The sequence below is a fragment of the Aedes aegypti genome, chromosome 3 (assembly GCF_002204515.2).
Source record: "Aedes aegypti strain LVP_AGWG chromosome 3, AaegL5.0 Primary Assembly, whole genome shotgun sequence".
Classification (NCBI taxonomy): Eukaryota; Metazoa; Arthropoda; class Insecta; order Diptera; family Culicidae; genus Aedes; species Aedes aegypti.
Genome location: NC_035109.1, coordinates 201,535,033 through 201,554,450, shown reverse-complemented (window position 1 = coordinate 201,554,450; position 19,418 = coordinate 201,535,033). Strand labels below are relative to the sequence as shown.

General features: G+C 43.9%; 1 protein-coding gene across 2 annotated transcripts in view; it reads right to left on the bottom strand.

Annotated features, from left to right (window-relative positions):
• The window catches only part of LOC5580156 (neurogenic locus protein delta), an 80,251-nt gene that overhangs the window by 8,432 nt on the left and 52,401 nt on the right, over positions 1-19,418 (bottom strand). For both annotated transcript variants that reach the window (XM_021854749.1, XM_021854747.1), the window contains exon 5: positions 7,333-7,393. In XM_021854749.1, the coding sequence (XP_021710441.1) occupies positions 7,333-7,393 (61 nt within the window). The remainder of the gene's footprint in view (positions 1-7,332; positions 7,394-19,418) is intronic.

Sequence of the window (19,418 nt, the reverse complement as noted above, 5' to 3'; positions counted from 1 at the left end):
CGAGTGTTTTCCCTATGCTGTCTTCTCTGATTGTGCTCCGTTGCTTCCAGCTCGTCTCTGATCTGCGTATCAATATTGAAAAAGCGGGATACGGCAGCTGCCACCGCTTTGTTACACAACAGGTAAACATGTCATGATTAGGTTCAACTCTTCTTTTGGCCTCGTGGACTCTGAACGCCGCCCAGTCCGCCTAGCCCAATCCATCCATCGAGCGATCCATTATTTGCTTTAATCTGGGGCCGAGCGACTAGCGAAAATCTCCCCATTTAAATCTGACATCAGTTTCATTTATCAGCGTTTAAGTAAAAGTCTTAATCTCTTTGTGCTCTGTGGCAATAATTAACGGCAATATCACTTCAGTGTGGTCCACCCCTGACAGGGGACCCAGCCTGTTCGAAACAACTCTAGTGCTCCAGGCTTGACAGTTGGCGCAAATCTTCTTCGTTTCTTGTTTCGACTGATGTATTAATTGACCCGGTTTTTTTGCATTTGTTAAGAATTATTGATTTCCTTGCTTTCGTCAGTCAGGCGTTGTAGTGGGGATTTGAGTGATTTGACAAACCGTGCCCTTACACAAACTCAATTTAGACTTTGTGTTGTTCCTCTTTAGACATATGTTATCAATTATTTAAGTCGTTTTCGTTTTTAGGCACTGGGCCGTTGATCCAAATGTAAAAGAAACCGGAGGATTTCACTGGAGCCACGACGGCTTAAGCCGGACTACTTGCAATAGTGCCCGACGGATTATCTAGCCTACTCAGATACTCCGACGAAGAATTCCTCGGCGATGAAAGATCTTCCGAGCCGATGCTATCCGGGCAGATGCCGGGTTTGTTCCTGTGATTCCGGTTGAAAGGAAATTTTCGGTTACCATTTATCGGTGTTATTTCCGAACTGTTTGTTGTATAGATCGTTAATATATGAACTTGATAAATTGTATAACTAACATGCATTTTCCATATGCTCCATCGTAATACTTTGACACTTTATGGACTTATATTTGCATACAAAGTTTAGAATAAGATGTAATATATCCTAAAAACCTAAACCTACACATACTTTGAAAATCATTGTTCGAAACTCATATCTCATAGTATCCTCTCTAATTCGAAAATGTTTTTTCAATTTGCAAACTGAACCGTCCCTCACTACCCCTCTGAACATCTCCCGCTGGTTCCATCGAACGGATGGATGGATGTTCGAACGGACGAATCTGTGAGCGAGCAGAGGAAGAAATCCTTTCACTTTGCTTGCGCTGTTCGATTGTCCGCTGTTGTTGACCGCTCGCGTTTTTTTCCTGCTGTAGGTCCCCTCTCAATTTCTGCCCGCTGCTGTTGTTGTGTTGTATTTTTTTTGCCTGTACATCAAATCAAATACCGGTGGTGTCAATCCGTTGTTGCTTCGATACGTTAAAACGTTAATTCCATTCATAACGATATTACATATTTATAAGAAGAGCGTGTGCTCAATGCAAAGGGGGTTTCGGTTCGGGATGGTACAAGAGGCGGACTGTCGTTGCATCGCGATCGGCTTCAATCCAGTCTGGACCCGGTGAAGAGTGTAACTGTGGGAATGAATTGAAAATTCTGTAGGTTACGTCTCCCGCTTATAAAAATACGCCTATGTGCTGCCATGAATATGAATGACAAAACGCGGGCGGCGCGTTACTCCGGCCCTGGAGACGAAACGACACTGTGAAAGCATGTACCTTTAGTGATGGTTTTGGAGCATCATTTTAAACACATTTTTCGGTCGTCCATCGTCGTCGCCTGCTTGGTTGTGAAACAGGTGTGGCGAAGGCGCCTTGTTATATTCCACCATCGGAGGCTTAGGTCCCATCCAAGTAAGCCGGGTAGACACGAAATAGTTGCGCTAATTGAGTAAAGTATTGTGCTAACAATGGGCGCACTACGATAATATGCTTCAGCCGCGATTGTTGCAACGGGCACACCATGATCCGTAGGTACTTCTTGGGGCGCAAAATTCAACCATTTCCAGGTAATGAGCGCGCCCATGAAATCTTCCATGAAATATAGTTATTGAACAGCAATTAGATATGAACAGCGCTCACCGCGGGAACACTCTTTCACAGAGAGAAAAAAGAACCGCGGGCTGTCTACCACCAATTGATCAACATACAATACCATATTGTTGGTGTGGTCATGATATGTTTGCCTTACTTACAATTTTCTCTCCTGTTTCTCGGTTTGTTATTCTTTTTTTTCGTTTCATTTTAACTTAATTGGACAACCGTGTGAGTATTTTCTATTAGCAAGTACTCTAAAAAGAATAGGAAAAACGGAGCGCATCAGCGAAGGCGTCAATAGATCCTCACTCTTTCGGCTGTGTGCTATTGATTCTAATTGAATGCGTTTGACCAGCGGTTCTCAACTGCTCAAATTTAAGGAGGTTTGTGAGTTGATTTTCATTTAGGACTTCCATTCCAGAATGATTTTCGGTTAGGGCTGGAAAGCTTTTGGGCTATAACTGCATTTCTTACAAAAGTTAACCAACAGTTCAAATGTTAAGAAAAAAACATGGCTAATTTTCTCAGCATTGGATTGATCAACATTTCAAATGAATGCGTCATTAGAACCGTAACCCTATTCTTTAAAAAGCATCTATACAATTTTGAAGGAAAGATCTGAAAACTATGTAATATTAATAAAATAGCTAATGAAGTCATGATCGCTCAAAAGCTTGGGTTCACAAGAACTTATTTAAAACACGAAAATTCTGTGAAATCTCATACATTTATGTGCACCCAAATATTTACGTTTAAATTTGCCTTTAACTATTGTCAGGAGGAAGTCAGATGGAAGACGGAGCATGACACATAGCTCGAACCGAAGATAAGCCTCGAGGCAGGAGGAGACGATCTTGTGTCAACGTTGCGACCCTCAAAAGTGTCGGAATAGACTTAAACCGATTTGGGCGAATTTGAGTCGATGTTCTGAAAATCGATACTGCGATTCTCCTGAAGAATAAAACATTCAAAGTGTAAATTGAGACTCCAACCAGAGTGTGGTTTTCAGCCAAGGGGAGGCTGGAAAAATTGAGTTTGTTAACTTCTCCGTAGAATATTATGACGAAGAGTTAGAGGTCTAAACACAAAAGGTTAACCTTTTCCATAGTAGTCTTTATAAAAATTTCAATTAGGGCGCTATTACGTGTTCGACGACTATAAATTGATATTTTGACTAATTTGCAATCAAATGCTAATGATAAATCACTACAATCAACTATTTAAAATACCTTATATTCAGTTCGTGAATATTTGTTGTATAAACAGCAAAATTATGTCCAAGTTATTTCAAACCTAGAGCATAATGACTTTTTGGTGTATATAATATATTATATATTAGCGTATATTCTATATTATAGAATAATATCTTCAAGAAGGACTTCAATTACGATTGAAAATTATGAAAACTCAACAAACAAAAGTTGGAAACCGCTGACACCGCCTGACAGCCTGATTGACTGTGGGCTTTGAACTTCTCGCACTTGCTGAGACACTAATTGTGTCTTAGGCTTGCGGTTAGCCGTAGAAGCCGATGAACCCTTGTCAGCTCGTCCCGGCAAGAAAAAATAAAGCAAACAGACGTTCAAAATTGCTAGTTCCTATTGTTTGCTCATTTTTCTGATTCGATTATTTTTAGCAAGAAAGGTTGGTTTGGACGTACGTTGTGTCTGCATGTGATTAAATGATTGTTTCGCTTAGCATAACAGTTCTACGGGGTGGATCTGCTAGCTAATAGGACATTCCATTACACGTAATAGGCCTGTTCAATGTCAGTTACTCGGCCTGTCTTACCGCCAAGCGAGTGATAAGTAGAATAATTGAGCGATTTTGAATAGATGATAGGATTTTAGGATTTATAAAAAAAAAATGAAAAGAGGGATCCTTTTTGGCACTTTGGATTCACTTCGGCTGAGGGATTTTTGAAACCTACCGGGTTCATAGTTAGCATTAGCAATTAGCATTGAGCAATTCGCACAAATTCGTAAGTGGTACAGTCCTAAACCGTTGTATAAGGGACCTATCGGGTTCATAGTTGGCCACAAATGCGTTGTATAATAGTTGGCTTTAGGTGCCCAAGTAGTTCTTTTCTCAATTGATGATACACTGGTCAAGGAATGCTGCACCCGTTGAGTTTTTAAGAAACTGAAACTTTGGACTGTAAGATTAAAAATTCGATCCAAATGAGGATCTTTTCGGGTGCCATGTTATTTAAATAAGTAAAATTCATGGCTTTGAAGGAATGCGGATTATTTGGCATGAAAATCATTTAAAAAATGGGTTATGTTTCAGAAAATTCAGAAATTTATTACGCTTCTGACTTGCTGTCGCCTAAATGATGTCAAGATTCTAATAGAAACCATTTTTTCTACATTTTCATCACAATCTGGCAAACGCCAAGATCTTGCCGAAATGCCTTTGCATTGTGTTTGAGCCTTTATATTCGTCAAACGCCAGATAAATTCCAACTTCTTTTCTAAGCCAAGTTTAGTTTGGTAAATCTGACCGAGGATCACTTTTAAAAATTGTTAAATTTTCTGCCATGTTTGCAAATATCTTCATTAACACATCGCCTGTCCAGTTCATAAATCCGATGCTTATTACTAATCACATCACGGGGAGCATTCTTCACGGGCATTTGCTCGCCAACCCTCCCAACAGTTGGAAAAAGGGAAGTAGCAAAACGAGGCGACGCAGAAACCGAAGAAATCGTATTAGGCATTATTAAATTGCGCGATGCAATTTCATTATTGTTATTATTATCGACTTGACACGCCTCTTCTTGAGGTATTTCCCACGGCACGAGGCACGCCATTCTAGGTAATATTGCCTGACTGGCAACTACTCACTCAGCTCGGAGTGTGATTCAGTGGTGGCGCGTATACTTTGTACCCCTTTTACCATCATCATCGACTTCGTCGTCGAGAAGCTGAGCTCTCCGAAAGCACATTAGACCGGATCAAAAACCAAGGATCGTCTGCATCCGAGACGTGCGATGGTTTGGTTATTTAGCATCATCACATTGAGCATTGCAACTGCCCTAATTACGGGGAGGAAGTGGACCAGTCTAATACTGTACAGAGATCATTGCTGCGTTGTTCGTCATGTCCGTCGCCCACGGGAGAGACTTGGGATTCGATTCGAACGCGTCAAGGCTTTCTATAGTTATGCTTGTGATCGCTGGCTCGTCTCTTGACGGGAACTCCGTGATCGATAGTAAAAATTGATCACCGCGATCTGCACGTGCGACCATCAAACTCCTACAATGGTTTTTCTTCGTCAGATCCGTCAATGACTGAGGTGAGTTGATTTAATTATTGCGGGCTTCGATTTGATGGGACTGCATTGAAACTTCTCTATTTATAATTTCTCACTGAAACCGAAGTTATGGTTTTGTTTTGTTGTTTAGAACTGAGTAAAAAACAATCTCGCTAGATTCTTCTTCTTCCTGGTCATACGTCCCAACTGTGACAGAGCCTGCTCCTTTCAGCTTAGTGTTCTTATGAGCCAGTAGCGCAACCAGGATTTGGTTCTGGGAGGGGTTTTGTAAATTTTTACCTCTTGAAATTAAGAATATTTTTTGACCAAATATGTGTTAAAGGTTAAAAATTTTCGATATGACCATAACATATTGTTTTTGGAAACTTTTTAATTCAATTGATTTACTATCACATTAGGACGCTCATTAGAGTGTGGCTTATTTTTCGAAATGTTCTAAAACCAAAAATACGTGTGCTCTTTTGAATTCAAATCACATAAAAATGAAACCTCAAATTTCGAGCCAAAAGCATTAAGATTTAGAGGTGGCGCAAGTGACTTGAAGGTGAATTTTCAAGTTATGAAATATGAACTTCAGTGAAGTCTTCATAACTTTGTTATATTGCAACCAATTTTAAACTCTAAGCATCATTCTCTTTAAAATTAAATTTGTGAAAAGTTCGTAAAACAAATTTGTCTAAAATAAAAACTAGTCTTAGTTATAAGTAGTTTTCCCAAATTTTTCCTCTTTTTGCTAAAAAAATCATTTTTGTTTGACCATAACTTCATGAATACTCATTCGATTCCAGACCTTTTTACATGCTTTTGAAACTAATTTAGTTGTTTTCATATTGTGTATACTACGGATTGATTAATGAAACCAGTCAGAGTCACATTTTCCCAACAGTTTTCGAAATGCATAACTAATCGAAAAACAAAATATTTGCTTTCACTAGCAACTGAGTGCTTCAAAAGAATTTTATTTTTTTATCACCTGAATCTCTGAACACCAAAGTAGAGTAAAATTTGGATAAATGCTAAGGGCCGATTACTTCACCTCTGCTTCAGCCGTAAACCGCGTTTACCCATATAATTAAACCAGGTTTAAGACCTAAGCGCTGGTGAAGAAACCGCTTGTAAGACAACTGAAAGATTTGTTATGCTTTGGAATAATGTTCATTAATCAGACGTTTGAATGGTCCCAACATATTCGAATGTTTGATAAACTTGTCACAAATTCAATTACATTTCGTTCCTTTTGCATATTCGTATTGTAGTAGTTCGCAGGGAATTTTGGTTTTATTTAAGTTGAGGGATGTAAGCATTCAATAGAAATATATAATTATGTAGCTGTGAAAATTACTTAAACTAACAGTGTTAATACAAATTCCAGAAAGTTACTGCTCCGTAGTTGAATAATTATTAATGATGAAATTCAAAAATATACTAAGCCCTATTTTTTCAGGCTCTAGGGGGGGTTTTAACCCCCAAAACCCCCCCTTGGTTGCGCCACTGTTATGAGCACTTACACAGTTTTTGACTATGAGCGCCAATTAATCATTTTATTTTCAATTAATCATGTGTTCTCGCTGAATAGCTATGGGAGCCCCACGATTCTACGTCAAATAAATCTTTCGAACTTCCGGATGTTAGAACGAATCGCTGTTATCAGCCTTGGAATCTAGCTTGTACAATAGTTGAGTCGCCATCGATGGGAAATTCTACCGACAGGTCAAATGCAAAACACCATTCATGAATTGTTTTGCGGAGCGGACATCATGTGCTACATCGAGAGGGACGTGATGAGCTGCAACAGTCGACATCCAGTTGATGAGGTAATCCGATAATAATACAGTTGTCAGATCCGGTATGCATCGTGACCACTAGGAAGAATAGCAGAGGAAGCATATGGGACGGCGAGTAGGGTGGACGGGACGCGGATTCGGATTACACAGACAGCATCGTCATCGATCGTCATAAGAATGGTGGGAGACTAGAACTATTTCACGGGTTGTCTAACAAATGTTGTTCGAAAAAGGTTGGATACTCACATGCACTCGTTAGGCTTGCTGCAGTGTCCGTGTTTCTCGTCGCATCCAGGAGTGCAGCGGGCTGAAAAGTACGAAAATAATGCGTTAGAGACAATGATGATTAATTAGCTAGTTTCACGATTACAGCACGGGGGGTACTGGAAAAGTGGGTTTGATAATAAGTTCGAAAATATGGAGATTAATAATGAAGGACTCTTTTAATACCCATTACTGGCCTCAAAGCTCTTAAAATGACGCGCGCCTATCGGCTGGTTGGGGCGGCCACATAGCAGCAGGGAACTGTGCCAAATTCGAGACCGCATTTATGCTGGTGCTCGTTTTGTGGCCACCATAAAACTCGCGACGCCGAGTGTATTTTTTTTTCTTTCGTTTGTAGATGCGTACTCATCGGTTAGGCCCTGACGACAGCCGACAACAGAGATGAAGAAGCATATTGAGGCACACTTTGGTGGAAGCCACTTATCAACGGAACCGGGCATTAGTCTGTACGTGTTGTGTACCAGTGCCAGCAGGAACTGGTTGAAAATGAAGGGTGTAAGGTAACAGAGGCGCATATTGCGTCGTTCCACGTGAAAGTATGATGAGGCGATCAAGAGCGCGCGCCACCAGACAACTGGTGCTCAACGACAGCTGCATTTTAAATTCATTAAATTTATTTTCTTGTGTTTTTCTCCGTGCTGTATTTTTTCATGTGTCGTACAGAACTGGTAATAAATACCGCATTGGACCCTTTGCTGCTGATAATGTTTATGTGCATTTCACATTTAACATTATATAATTATTGGTTCGAGGGCCGCGTTCGAGTTCGGCCGAAATTCAGCCAAAAAGACAGGCTGCGATGTTGATCACTGTGGAAGTTTTTATCAGTGCGCACTAATCAAACAAAATTGTTACAACGATGTTGACCACGCTCAACAAGTAACTAACCCCTAATCAATTATTCTCCATTGCATTACAAACGCTTTTTCAAATACAAGCTCATCGATAAATTTTATTGCAGCTTTCAAGCTATATACCGGAACCAACCAGCTCACGTTTTCAAAAGGAAAGGACTAACTGTGATCTAAGAGCTGTGAGGCCCGATACATGCAGACAGAGCGCTATCGAGCTCAATAGATCCCACGATGAATGAGGTGGAATATCAGTTTACAATCGCTTTTCTTCAAAATAATTTGTAAATATTTGATGACAAAATATTTGTCTCACCTCCATCTTCACAACGTTAGCCGGCCGTCCCTTCTTCTGCTGTCATCATTGTCACCCACGGGTTGAATGATGCTGGTGAATGGAAATCAATTGTTGCGCCTCTGGCCTCTGCGCTCAGCTCAGCGAATGGTCTTCTGGTCATTCTCAGCTTTATGCAGATAAGCCGTGTCGCAGCAGCAGATAGCCAGCGATGACGGTTTGAATTTAAACATTAGACAGAGCGGAGCGCTCATTGGACGATCGTTCAGTAAATAATTAATGATCATATTCAAATCAACAAGCCAATGGAAACGTTTTTTATATACGTTTATTTTATATCCATTATAAATATCTCTTTTACTTCTTGTATTATTTCGGCGCGGCTGTGTTTTATCAGTGATGCCTGCGCTGATCGCCGAACGAATGATCGGCCGACTTTAGTTTTAATCATCGTGCCTAAGCTCTCCCACTCTGTCCCTCTTTGGATTCTTTGGATTCGATGAACCGACCCGTTCGAAAAGAATTTCAGAGCCTTCAGAAGGCTGCCGCCATCGTTGTCCCCGGGAAAGACAGTGGGCAGAAAAAGGCAACGAGGATGGAACAAATGTTCGAAATGAAAACCAAAACGCGAATAACTTTACCCACAAACATTTAGCCACGACAAAGCGTGCGATCACTGCAGGATCTTCCCTCCCGACTCCATACCCCCAAAGACCAATAAATATTTTCGAGTTAGCATCACCTCATCAACATATCCATCAGCAAGGAAATGAATCATCTTGTCATCTCGCGCGCTGGTAAGATTGTGCAGTCCGATAACCAGCGTCGCGAATGAGGCGAATAAAATTGATGAGCCTCGAATCGGGTGCGAGGGTCGCCTGGCACACCTACCTGCCTACCAACCTACTTGTTTTCTCATCCTAGTTTCAAATGTTGCGGGAAACTCCTCACTCGAAAAGTTTCGACGGCAATCGGTTATTGGAATTTGACTACAGACTTAAATTATTTCACCGAACTCAGCAAAACGATTCGCCGGGAATCCAATAGTTCAGAACTCGGCAATTTTCAGAATCTCGATATCTCTGAGAGAAAACTGCAGACTTTTTCGCCATTTTCTTCCATTTGTTATTTGTATTTGAAAGGTAAGTTTCAAATTTCGAACATGACTCATATTCCGAACACTAGACATTTTATAGTGATTTTTCAAGACAATCACTGTTGTGGGGGGAAGTTTCCCAAACTCTTTTGAGCAAACCGTTTTGTATGTGGGTAAGCTAAAAGAATTTTTGGTGACCTTCAGACGGTTGGGTCTTACCACGGTGACTCGGGCTTAATAATTTTGTAGATATAAGCTAGTTAGGATTTTCAATTGCTCAACCTCGTCTAGGACTTGGTAGATGATTAGCGGTTTCTCGGTACTATAGATTTTAAGCCAATTTTGCACGAACTAGAACTAAGTTAAACTAGAGTTTAGATTTTGATTCCTCACTACCTTTTAGCTTTAAATTAACGGAAAAATGCGCAGAATAGTAGATAAAACTTTTGAAATGCTCATTTGCATGACTTCGTAGAGTTGTTCCAATTTTGTTTTGGTTCTGAACTCCTACATACATCGAAAAGCGCCTTTATCCTCTCTTTTACGCTCGGTTCATCGACCGTTGTATTGGTCAAGCTTAGTTGACCACTTGAACGGCCACAGTGAATCGACCACAGTAGATTTGTAGCAGGGGGGTGACGTGACATCCCCCCTCCCGTGAACACTAGTTACGACCCGACTCTTCGGGAGTCTCCAATCTGGGTTCACTTCGTTCAACCACGTCAAGAACCGCCAACTTTACTGCTGGTCGTCGATGAACTCCGGAAGCCGTCCGGACAAGGGCTTGGCGGACACGTCCATCACGTCCAGGCATCACAGCTTCAACACGTCCTCTCGTCCATTGATCCTTGGCTGTCCCATTCACCACCAATACCAAATCTCCAACAGCTATATCTCGGACCTCTCCAAACCACTTCGATCTCCGCGTGATTACTGGAAGATATTCCTTCAGCCACCTTGTCCAAAAGCGTTGCGTTATGGCCTGCGCAAGTCTCCAACTGCTCCGTAGCACGGCCGGTGACTCAACGGGTTCATTTGGAAGGAACTTGTCACCATTTGAGGAACCCAGCAAAAAGTGGTTGGGTGTAAGAGCTTCCTCATCCGCCGACTCGAGTGGAATATAGGTGAGCGGACGCGCGTTTATCAGAGCCTCGGCTTCGAGCAAGATGGTCTCCAGAACTTCGTCATCTGGTCTACGTGGGCTGTCTGCTATAGATCCTATTGCTACCTTGACGGAACGAACTAGACGTTCCCATGCGCCTCCCATATGGGGAGCCGCTGGTGGTATGAAACACCACCGGGTCTTGGTTGTTGTAAACGTGGTAGCTAAAGCGGCATTCCGCTTTTCCGTCTCTCGTTGCAGTTCGTTGCTCGCCCCTTGAAAGCAGGTTCCATTATCCGAATGGAATTCGGCTGGAGATCCACGTCGAGCTATAAATCGCCGTATTGCCATAATGCAGCTCTCCGTGGAGAGGCTGTACACTACTTCCAAGTGTATTGCGCGAACTGTAAGGCAGGTGAATAAAGCCACCCACCTTTTCACTTGACTTCTTCCAACCTTGACCAGTATTGGACCGAAATAATCTACTCCTACGTAGGTAAATGGTCGGATGAACGGTTGTAGACGGATCGCTGGAAGCGGCGCCATCGCTGGAGGACTCGGTAGGGCTTTCTTAATCCGGCACACCACGCAGCCCTTTGTGACCTTCTCGACTAGTGCACGTAGCTTGGAAATTTCGAAGCGTTGACGAATTTCGTTGGTGACGGTTTCGCGATTGGCATGGCGGAAACGCCGATGATACCAATCCACAAGCAGGAACGTGATCTGATGTTGCCTCGGGAGTATTGCTGGGTACTTGAATTCCATTGGTACAAAAGTTGAGGCGCCGATTCTGCCACGTTGACGAAGCACACCGTGCTCATCGAGAAACGGCCAGTTTTTGTAAATTGGACTGCTTTTAGCGACACATCGATGACGGACCTCTGGTGAACCTTGCGTTTCAGACAAGATTTCGATTTCCTCTGGAAACGATTCAGCCTGTGCAATCTTCCAAAGGGCTGTCTCAGCACGCCTCAATTCATCTTGGACGAGAACATCCTGTTGCATCGAAGCACCGCTGCGTTTACGGCGTAGGTTATCCACGAATCGAATCACAAACGCCATGGTTCTCTGTAGACGAGTCCAGTTGCTAAACCGTGTGGTGTCGATTAATGGTGGGCTGGTAGAATGGATGTGGATTGGTCGCAGTTCTTCGCACGTTGTTGTGACTACCGTTTGTTGAGGCCAGAATTCTTCCGGCCGATGCAGGAATGGTGGACCCGCGAACCATGGATTCATAGAGGTGAGATCAGGCCCATTTTTCCATTTCGTAGCGAGGTCTGCCGCATTCGATCTAGATGGAACCCATCTCCACTCCCGTACGTCAGTTGATGTAAGGATCTCACCGATACGGACTGCCACAAATTTGTTATACCGACGATGTTCTGATCGAATCCAGGCTAAAACGGTGGTAGAGTCGCTCCATAGAACTCGGCGGCTGATAGAGTAAGTGTGGAATCCTTCGACAGCCTCCAAAATTCGGACTCCTAGTACGGCCGCATTCAATTCAAGGCGAGGGATTGATAAGACCTTTAAAGGTGCCACCTTAGTTTTTGCGCAAACCAGCGCAACATGAATGCCGTTTTCAGTTTCGATTCGGTAATAAGCTACGCAGGCGAAGGCAGAATCGCTGGCATCGACGAAAACGTGTAACTCCAACCGATCGAAATTATCTGGAAACGGGGAGTTGAAGTAGCAGCGGGGGATTTGCAATGAGTCTAGTTGCGGGAAGAAGGCTACCCATTGTCGCCAACGAGTGAAGAGCTGCTCGTTGATTTTTTGATCCCAATCAATCCCCGAGGCCCAGACGTCCTGCATAAGTACTTTCCCGTGGACTAAGAAGAACGCCACGAATCCCAAAGGATCAAAGAGACTCATAATCACCTTCAAGACTTCGCGTTTCGTTGGAATGTGATTCTCATCGAGAATTAACTTCAAATCCTCACGCATCGAAAAGGTGTACGTGAAAACATCGTCCGCTGGTTTCCATCTCATTCCGAGAACCGATTCGGCTGCATCTGCACGTACAAGAGCGAAGTCTTTGGTAGAATCTGGTTCGATCTCCCCAGTTCGCCGCAGAACTTCGTCTTCGTTCGATAAAAAGTTACGAATCTCGAATCCACCCATAGAGTGGACGTACTTGACATCGCTCACCACCCGAACTGCTTCGTCAATCGTCCTGAAACTGTCCAGGTAGTCATCCACATAATGGTGCTCCTTTATTGCGGCTGCTGCTCGTGGATAATGCTGCGCGTACTGTTCGGCATTGGCATTCTTTACGAACTGGGCGGAAGAAGGAGAGCAGGTGGAACCGAACATTGTGACTTCGATCGCATACACCTGTACAGGTTCTTCGGGAGTGCGACGAAACACAAACATCTGTGAATTCCTATCGCTAGCTTGTAGCTTGATTTGGAGAAACATCTCCCTAATGTCTCCAGAAACGGCCACCGGAAATAGACGGAATCCGCTAAGTACTCTCGGGAGCGGAGTGAGGAGGTCGGGACCTTTCAACAGGAACGAATTGAACGATACCCCAGCGACTTTTGCTGCTGCATCCCAGATCAGCCGAATTTTACCCGGTTTCTTGGGGTTGATGACCACTCCAAGTGGCAGAAACCAAGTTTTCTGTGGATCGATAGCTGTCACCTCTGATTCGCTGACTTTGCGAATATAACCCTTTCGCTCATAGTCGCTGATTTGCTCACCAACTCGCTGCATCATTGTTGAGTTACAACCCAACTTCTTTTCGAGAGCCTTCATCCGTCGAATGGCCATCGGATAGGTTTCTGGAAATTCCGGATCATCGAACTTCCAGAGGAGTCCGGTTTCGAATCCGGTTGCTGTTCGCCTTGTGGTATCTTCCAACAATTTTCTCGCTCTCTTGTCCTCGTCCGATTCGAGCATCACGTTCGGGCCCACGATCCCATTGTTCTCCAACGTGAAAAAATCGCGTAGCTGTTCATTTAGCAGAGCATCTGAACTCGCCGCGGCCGCTGTGTGGAAGTTCACAATCGCCCTAGGAATGGGTTTCGCAGATGTGCGGCCATAGACTCCCCAACCTAGTCGACATTTGGCGGCTATAGGGTCAAATGGCCCTCCCTCTCGTAGCCTCAAAGGAACGCCGAGGCGAAGATTGTCTAGCCCGATAAGTAATTTGGGTTGTGCTAGATCATAGTCTTCGATCGGAAGCCCCTTGAGATGTGGGAAACGTGTTGTCATTTCTCTATAGTTGAAACGCTGCGCTGGAAGAAGCAAACAACTCACGGTGCGTGCTTGGTGAAGATCATAACGTTTGTCGTTTCGTTTACCCGATATTTCCAGGCTCACCTCCTCCGATCGCAGTTCATTGCGCTTCACGTTCCCAGTCCATTGTAGAGTCAACGGTTTCCTAGGCCCGGAGAGACCAAGTTCGTTTGCCACTTTCTCCTCTAGCATTGTAATCTGCGAACCCTCGTCGATAAAAGCGAATACCGTTACACTCTTGCCGTTTGCATACAATACTACAGGCAGTACTCTGAACAGCGTTTGATCGTCGTCCATTGGAAATTTCCTCGACGAAACATTCACGGAGTGGGTTGTTGGCGTAGAGGAAGACGACGAGTGCAAAAGCGTGTGATGTTTGAGTCGGCATCCCGAGACTCCGCAACCCTGCCAAGACTTACACGGCCATTTGCCGTGGTTGTTCAGGCACGTTCGGCAGAGACCTTTATCCTGTACCTCCTTCAATCGTTCCTCTAGGTTTAGCTGTTTGAACTTGTAGCATTCAGCAACTCGGTGGCCTTCACGATCACATATTCGACACGATTTTGGTGATTTGCGAGTATTTTCTGCCGCTGGTTTTGGAGCCGGAATATCTGCAGTTGAATGAGCTTGAATTCTAGCTTTCTCACGAGGACGTTGTAATTTTTCGCTGCTCGTCGCTTTCTGAAACCCTGGAAGTTCGAAACTCACTTCACTGGCCGCGCTGACCAGCTTGCCCATGAATTCACCGAACGTTATGACGGTAGCCCTGGGCTGAAGATTTTTGAAGGTGGCCCAGTCCATCCTCATAGGGCCTGGCAGTTTCTCGACCAGCTCCTGCATGAGCATTGGGTTGGCCAGATGTTCTTCTTGTTCAGCCGCCTGAAGATGGTCGACGAAATTTTGCACCGCCAATCCAAATTCCAGAATGGATTCCGGGCGGTCATGCCTAGGTCCTGGAGTCCGCCGAATCTTTTCATGTAATGACCGAATAAGAAGTTCGGGACGACCGTAAAGCGTGCGGAGCGTGTTCATCACTTGTGGAACGTTGGCCGGAAGCAATAGTCTGCTTCGCACCGCTTCTCGAGCGTGTCCGGTAAGGCATCTTTGTAGTCGCGCAAGGTTTTCGGCATTTGAATACCCACACGCAACGGTTGACTGCTCAAAACTGCTGATGAACATCGGCCAATCAGCAGGATTGCCGCCGAAGTGAGGTAAATCTTTGCCGACAACTTGTCTCGCGGCTATTTGCTGCGTGCTGAGAACCCCTGCTTGCCCGATTGGTTCGTGATTGTTCGCTCTCATCGCTGTATTCACCGTTGGTCCACCCAAGTGACGAAATTGCTCCGGACGAGATTCGTGAGAGAAAAGATTTGGCTCTACGGATCGACGTGTTAGAGGTGGATCGTGAATTGCGTCGCACAGACCAGGTGTGGTCCAAGAAGGCTCTTGTCGGCGAAATATCTGTGGAGTGTGTTCACCCCCATCACTGTGTCCACGAGATGAATGAATCGACGGTGGATATGGGTGAACTGGCAAAGGATTTGTTTGCAAAGGCCTTGAACTAGTTACGAACTGCTGGAACGGTTCACGGATTGTAGTAGATCGAACGTGATACCCGATCCTACCACTCACATGAGGAATGCCAGTGGGCCCAGGGAAACGCTGACGTGGAGAAGAATTATGAGTTTCTGCCACTTGGGGTGCAGGCGGTAATTCTGACGGTATCTCCGTTACTCTTGAAGGTACATTGATGATCAACGACGCTACACTATGCGGGGCCGCAGGAACCGAATCATATTGGAGGTTGCCATGATTTCCCAATGTATTCCTGTCGGACTTCCCGTTCGGCATATTAGCCGTCAACCAACTCGCGACCTTTTCTCGGGAACTTGTTGCCGATTCCACCACACTGCCACGTTCGGAAATCTGCAGAATGACTTCATTTTTCTTCTCCAGTGATTCACGGCGTATCGACTGCTGTTTGAGCAGACGTGCTTTCTCTGCCACAAGTTTGCTCTGCCTTAAAAGCGATTCTTCCTCAGCCAACTTCCTTTGCTCTTCCATTCGCTTCTTCTTTTCTTCCAGTTGTCTCTGGGCCTCTTCATGTTCCAGTTTCTTAAACGCTTCCTCTTCTTCAAGCTCTTTCTGTTTCATCCTCTCTTCTTCCTCGATTAGCTCCAGCCGCGCCTTCACGATCGACGACCGGCTACTCGATGCTACCGACGAAATCTTGCTGCCAATATTTGAAGCAGGTTTGCCCCCTGACACGTTACCTGACGGCGCTCGTTTCGCTTGTGATCGCAGTCGAGAAGAGATAGTCGATCCTGCTGCATTCTCTCCCCGGCACTGCCTGCAGATAAACGGTCTACTCGGCACGGACTCGCTCTCGCCGGTACAGCTGAAGTGCTCCCACAGGCGGCATTGATCGCAGATGATCATATGAGCACTTGACGAGTCTGGGCGGTGGCATGCCTTGCATGTATATCCCGATCGGCTGTGATGTCCGTCCATCTTCACCCACGTACAAAAATTCTTTTAGAATGTTGTGGGGGGAAGTTTCCCAAACTCTTTTGAGCAAACCGTTTTGTATGTGGGTAAGCTAAAAGAATTTTTGGTGACCTTCAGACGGTTGGGTCTTACCACGGTGACTCGGGCTTAATAATTTTGTAGATATAAGCTAGTTAGGATTTTCAATTGCTCAACCTCGTCTAGGACTTGGTAGATGATTAGCGGTTTCTCGGTACTATAGATTTTAAGCCAATTTTGCACGAACTAGAACTAAGTTAAACTAGAGTTTAGATTTTGATTCCTCACTACCTTTTAGCTTTAAATTAACGGAAAAATGCGCAGAATAGTAGATAAAACTTTTGAAATGCTCATTTGCATGACTTCGTAGAGTTGTTCCAATTTTGTTTTGGTTCTGAACTCCTACATACATCGAAAAGCGCCTTTATCCTCTCTTTTACGCTCGGTTCATCGACCGTTGTATTGGTCAAGCTTAGTTGACCACTTGAACGGCCACAGTGAATCGACCACAGTAGATTTGTAGCAGGGGGGTGACGTGACAATCACACAAATTTCTTCACAGGATGATCAATCCTACTAATGATTCAAGTCATCTACATTTAAAAGTTGTGATTAAGAGATTTAATTTTCTAGGGTGTGCTAAATCGTTTCTAGGCGATGGTCTTGTAAATATTTCGGTCCTTCATCGAACCTCCATGGAACCGTCCCAGATAGCTTCCGAACAGGCGAATGTGGATCTTAAATTTCTAAACTTTCGAGAAAGGCCAAAAACTAACTCTACTATGATCGTGCGGAATTATTTTAAGGTTTGCTCAAAACTAGACATCCATGCGATTCGTATGAAGTAAAAAAGACAGTTCATTAAAATTGCCAAAATGCAGCAGTCTTTTCGCTGGGCGCATGCGGGTTAATTAGACTGGTCCAAAAGCATACAATTTTTGGAAAAGTAAAATGGAACAACAATGATCCTCGAGAGTAATGCCTTTTTTTGTAACGCTTGTGGCTCATCCATGCTGAAGAAATATGGGTTTTCTCGAATCGATCCATTATCACTTCCAGGGCATATAGTTTTTGTCTTCCCCATGATTTTAAATGCGAACTAATAACAAACTTGCAATGAAATTACAATTCAGTACTAGAATGACCAATTTCATTCCGTTCATCTGGATTATAGTAAAAGTCATTGATGACTAATTTCAACACATAAATTTAGATTAGGTCTACGCTTAAATTGTACTAAAGCCTGAGCAGCTTCCACATGTTGGTCTGGGAATGGAACAGAATTCCTTTTACTAAATTAAAGGACTGTTCCACTCAAGGCCACAATACATTAAGGAAGAGCCCTTCTGCGAAACCGATTCCGGCAAGAGATCGCCAGTGACCTTTTATATTTAATTAAGCTCCCGAATTGATTGGTTAAGCTGTTTGCTGTATGCACTCCGGCAGTTTTCCAACACACTGTAGAAGAGGTGTATCGCCAGACACGAAGCTAAAACGCACAGGTAAAATTGCCGCAGCAGCGCCGCCTAAACCCAAACAGCGACGCGCCGAGTGGAGGAGGAAGAGGAAGTCGAGAAAAAAAAAACAAATCTCATCGCCTGTTGATTAAAAGCTTGATTCACCACGATCAACGAGAGCAAGAGCGGCCGAAAAAATTTAGCCCAATCTCATGTTGGGTCTTCTGAGAACCAGGAATCAGAAGCAGTTTGCCATGATGGCGTTAAGGTTATTGAAGCTCTCTTCTGTTCCAAGGCTTCGGTTTCACCGAAAAGAATCATCTTTTAACTGCTACCCAAATATGCACAATGGGGTGTCTGCTCGCGTGTAGCGCGAAATTCGAAATTTAACACAGCTAGGTTCTCTGAGCAGTATGGATTGATCGCATGTTAATCACTGGATCCAGCAGCAACAGCTAGCAATCTTTCTCTCCTTTATAGACACGCATTCCAATGGGGCCATTCAGCCTGGTGTAGGTAGGTCGAATCCGACCCAAAGATGAATGTAATTCCAAACCGCGCTCGTACATCAGTTCACAGCCAAAAAAAATCGATAGGTGTTTCGAACAGACGAACAAAGAGAAGCTAGAATTCACACCGCAGCACTTGGGAATATTTGTTAGTATTAGCCAATAACCTATTATCGATTATAGTAATTACCTTTAATTCATAAAGATTATTCAAATGCTAAACCAAAACAGAGCGCGGCTGCGGTCATTTCGAAAAGTTCACATGGAGCCCACTGACTATTATATGAGTTATTCTCTCAGCATCCCGCAGTCTGGCATGGTCAAAAGCAGACAAGTATGTGTAGAAATTCCTGTACCTGTGCATAACACATTAGGAAGTACCAGAAAGAGCGCAAAACATGCGGTGACGCTGTAGGATTGGAATTAGTAAAATGTCTTCCAAAACATAATCGATGAGATTTTCGAAAACGTTTTTCCCAACCATTTCAAATCTATGACTGTACTTTGGAGAGACGTGTTTTGTTTCCGAATTCATGGAATCGTAGTAAAAGGACAAAAAAGCAATTCACAAGGATCGTTTTTTTCTCCACCATTCATTGTCCTGGTTTCCCAAACAGCTGAATCTGGAAACCGGCTGCAGCAACAATATGCTTGTATTCTGATGCTCCAGCGAGATGGAAAGAGAAAGCAAACTGTACAAAACGCAGTGTGTACGGCAGGGACAGGAACCACCGCTGGCATTATCGGCAGTAGCTCCCGGCGTGGGAAGATGATGAAAAATATCCAAACCACTCGCAGACGTTCAAGGCGTTGTATGTGCTAAGGTCAGAGAGACGCAGCAACAGCAGAAGCAGCACGTAATACAAGGTAGTTCCAGAGTCCCAAGTAAGGAGAGACGGAGGCACGGCCAGGGAATTTCAAAGAGTAGACAAAGAGGATAAAGCATGACTGTTTTCTCCTGTTCAGGT